The sequence below is a fragment of the Amphiura filiformis genome, chromosome 11 (genome assembly GCF_039555335.1).
Source record: "Amphiura filiformis chromosome 11, Afil_fr2py, whole genome shotgun sequence".
Taxonomy (NCBI): Eukaryota; Metazoa; Echinodermata; class Ophiuroidea; order Amphilepidida; family Amphiuridae; genus Amphiura; species Amphiura filiformis.
In genome coordinates, this window is record NC_092638.1 from 49,574,735 (window position 1) to 49,578,155 (window position 3,421).

Consider the following 3,421-nt stretch of genomic DNA (forward strand, 5'->3'; position numbering starts at 1 on the left):
TAAGTATAAATCATCAGATTTATAAAGTTTACTTCAGTACTGTTAAATATCAAAAATATCAATTTTAATGATTTGCCATAAAATGTGTATTAAATTGCTAATTTCAAAAAATCAAAATTATTTGATATCAGAAGGAAATTCTTCGTATTCAGAATGCAATTCGATATGTCTGATGTGGTCTAATGTCCCACAATAAATACTGTCCAAACGTTCATACCCCACCCCTTAAAAAAAGGAACAAAACAGTTCCATAGCCTTTATCATACGTGATTTGCAGCTTAAAATGTGTGTGTAAAATAATAATAATAATAATTTTTTTTTTAAATTGCCGACCAACCTACACTAATTTTTTCATGTTACGCCAATCAAACAATTTTTTAGGCCTTATTGTTCAAATTTCAGGCCTTTATTAAAGTATGTCCAGAGGTACACTATAGATTGTGGGTCCCATGTATGACAATCCATGGGCTATTCCTGTTGAAATCCATACACCCCTATGTACGACACGACCTTGATCTCCCACAAGGAGAAAGTAATTATTTTGAACTTCACACTTCCTGTGTGGAAGATTAAAGTCATGTCTTCCATAGGGGGTATATATTCAGCTGGAATAGCACAATATTGCAGATTTACCACAGCATAACGCAACAGAACTAGTTGTTCACTTTACCAAAACAGAGTTTTTATATTAGGAGTGCATGAACTCCATTTGGTTGTTTCAATCTTTTCTGAAGCCAGGTATTCATTTTACCGAGTTGACGAGAGGCGAAGCCTTCAAACAAATCCATCTCCTTGTGCACAACGTGTGGAAGTTTCTTATCGTCCAAGAACTGCTCCAAAGTTTTGAGGACATCCAAGAACCTCTCTGCCATCATCACATCCTCCCACTCGCTCTCCTCTTCACAAAGATGTAAACAAACAGTTTTCACATGAAATTCCGACAGTGAAGATAGCGGTGGCTGGTTGCGGCAAACTGCCTTCAGGATTTGGAGACATTTCTTCCGACATCCTCCATCTTCATCCTGAAGCATTTCCGCTTCTTTAGTCCTTGTAGATTGGTACCACAAGTTCTCATACGGATCTCTTTCATATGTATCAGCTTTCCTTGCCCTTCTCTCTGCCGATTCTGACAGACAGCCATGTGGTATACCTTCTAGACATACCGTGCCATTTGGCCCTTCTAGCGTTATGCATGGTACAACCTGCAGCGTCATATGATCAACAAGTCCACCGACGGGATGAATAAGTTCTAGCGTGAGCGCTTTGTCAATAGAGGTAACATAATAATCTTGGTAGGCAAAAGTGAAACCTCGATTTGTCACTTTGTTCAACACATCCTCAAGCAATCGTTGGATGAGGTCAGAGTTCAAATAAGTCCCTACTAGAAATCTATCCCAGATGCTACTCCCTGGTCGGTAGAAATCGGTGTTTGCCCTGTGAACGAGGGCGTAACCGGGAGCTTTTAGGACAGTATCTTTAGCATTGACTATCTTCCACATATTTGCCTCAAGATTTAACGGTACGAGAAGGACAAACATGTTAGGGTGTTTGACAGTTGTGCCATCATAAGCACTACCTGCTACAAAGACGTCTCGCTGTAAAATGTTGGCATGACGTCCACGGACATATTCGGTGATATTCTGGGCCACCTGTTCGGCAACTGCTTTCATGGCTGTTATTTCTTCATCAGGTGCTTGAACTTTGTCTTGATAATACTCCTCTAACAGTTCTACTAGTGGCCTCTCGCCTGCAGAACTTTGTCGAACATCGTCGCTGGAATCGGAATACTCGTCGTCATCATTGATGTCAACCCACTGATCATCATCATCAGCATTGTTGTCACTGTCACTTGAGTCAGACTTGCAAGCTTTGTCATCTGAACATGATGCTGCTGATTGTGTTGATGTCATTGGCTCCTCTTCTCTAAGAGCTTCTTCTGCTGCTCTGGCTGCTGCATAGGCACCTGCTAGGGGGAAAAAGGAAAACTGAGTAACTCTGGCACTTTGGGCACATATTACTAGTATTTTCGTATGTTTTGAAAATACTACTAGTTATATTGTAATTTATCATTCATTTAATTTACAATTTTTTACCTTTTGATTTAATAATAATCAATTGATTGTAATTTACTGTGATAAACAAACACAATCTACATAATTATGACACACTTTGAAAACATTGGCAAGTATGAAATCTGAACAGCAACAGCCCTGCAGGATTCCAGGCCAGTACCACATGCTTTTCCTATTTGAAATAATCTAACACTTGCAGACTATAATAATGTCATAAAAGTTCACACAAGTGGCTGTTTTTTTTTCCTTTACTCATTATGTCTCTATAAGTTTGTTTCTTAGGATTTGTTTATCACAGATTAAATCTGCACACACCGCAGAATTAGAGATTAGAGAAAGAGAACCAGGACCCCCTAAACCGCCACGCACAATCACGCCATCAGCTATGGGGAAAAATTGGGGGTATTTGGGTCCTTGCCAACAGTGCGCAGAGACGAACAAAAACAATTCTGTGTCTCATCTGCAACATCATGGAACTCGCTTGCAGGTCGCATCAAGTGCATTTCTCAAATGCGACCATCATCCACGTCGCGCTTGCATGACAACATATGCCTAGAGCGCATTCCCAGGGAAACCAAATACCCCCAATTTTTGCTCAAGATGGTGGTCAAGTCTTGGTTCTCTGATTCTGTGGTACACACAGACAGACTACAGACATCAATTGCCATTTTGACAATAATAAAACTTAGTAAGAATTGAGGTAGATTTCAGATCCTCATACGACAGGACCTAAATTTTGTACATACCTAGAGCAACAGCTCCGATACCAGCAACAACTTTGATACCGGTGACCCACCATGGAGTGTCTGCTCCTCCTGGTCTCCTTCCTCCACCACCAGATGCCATGTCAAAAATGAAGATGACCTGTAAGTCTTGTTCAAAAAAAATACAGTATCTGAAAAAAAGACATAAACAAAAAACAGACAGACTTTGATTAATAAATTTATTTTTATGTAAACTGAAATATAAATAAAAAAGAACATCCTTACACTTTGATGCTGTAGATACTTAAAAAGATAGTATAAGGCTGGACAAAATGTTTTTCGGTAGATCAGAGACCTGCCGATCTGAGACTGAATCGGTCATGAATGTTGCCGATCTTCATACCGATCTGCCAAAAAACGCGCTGTCCGACCGAAAAACAACAGTAACATACTCTAGCATCCAATGTGTAACTATCGTGTGCAAATTCGAAGCTAGAGTTCTTGAGTAAAAGCAAGTCTGAGACTAGTATAATTTAGTAACTACAGTTCAATTGATCATTAATTTAAAAACGAATGAATGAGAGTAGAGAGAGTGCACGGCTGCGCACGCTACGGAACTCAGTCTTCAATGATAGTCAATCATTT

At 39.5% G+C, this 3,421-nt stretch overlaps 1 protein-coding gene across 2 annotated transcripts; it reads right to left on the reverse strand.

Moving 5' to 3' along the window:
• Positions 1-448: 448 nt before the first annotated feature.
• LOC140164940 (mitochondrial dynamics protein MID51-like) lies at positions 449-2,988 on the reverse strand. 2 transcript variants are annotated; one of them, XM_072188338.1, is made up of 2 exons: positions 2,819-2,988; positions 449-1,966 (listed from the first exon to the last, which is right to left on the reverse strand). In XM_072188338.1, the coding sequence occupies exons 1-2, from the start codon at positions 2,916-2,918 to the stop codon at positions 684-686; spliced, it is 1,383 nt and encodes a 460-aa protein (XP_072044439.1). In that variant the 5' UTR covers positions 2,919-2,988; the 3' UTR covers positions 449-683. The 2 variants fall into 2 exon arrangements, with proteins under 2 accessions (XP_072044439.1, XP_072044440.1); XM_072188339.1 differs by having other exon boundaries at positions 449-1,963; positions 2,819-2,986.
• Positions 2,989-3,421: the final 433 nt, after the last annotated feature.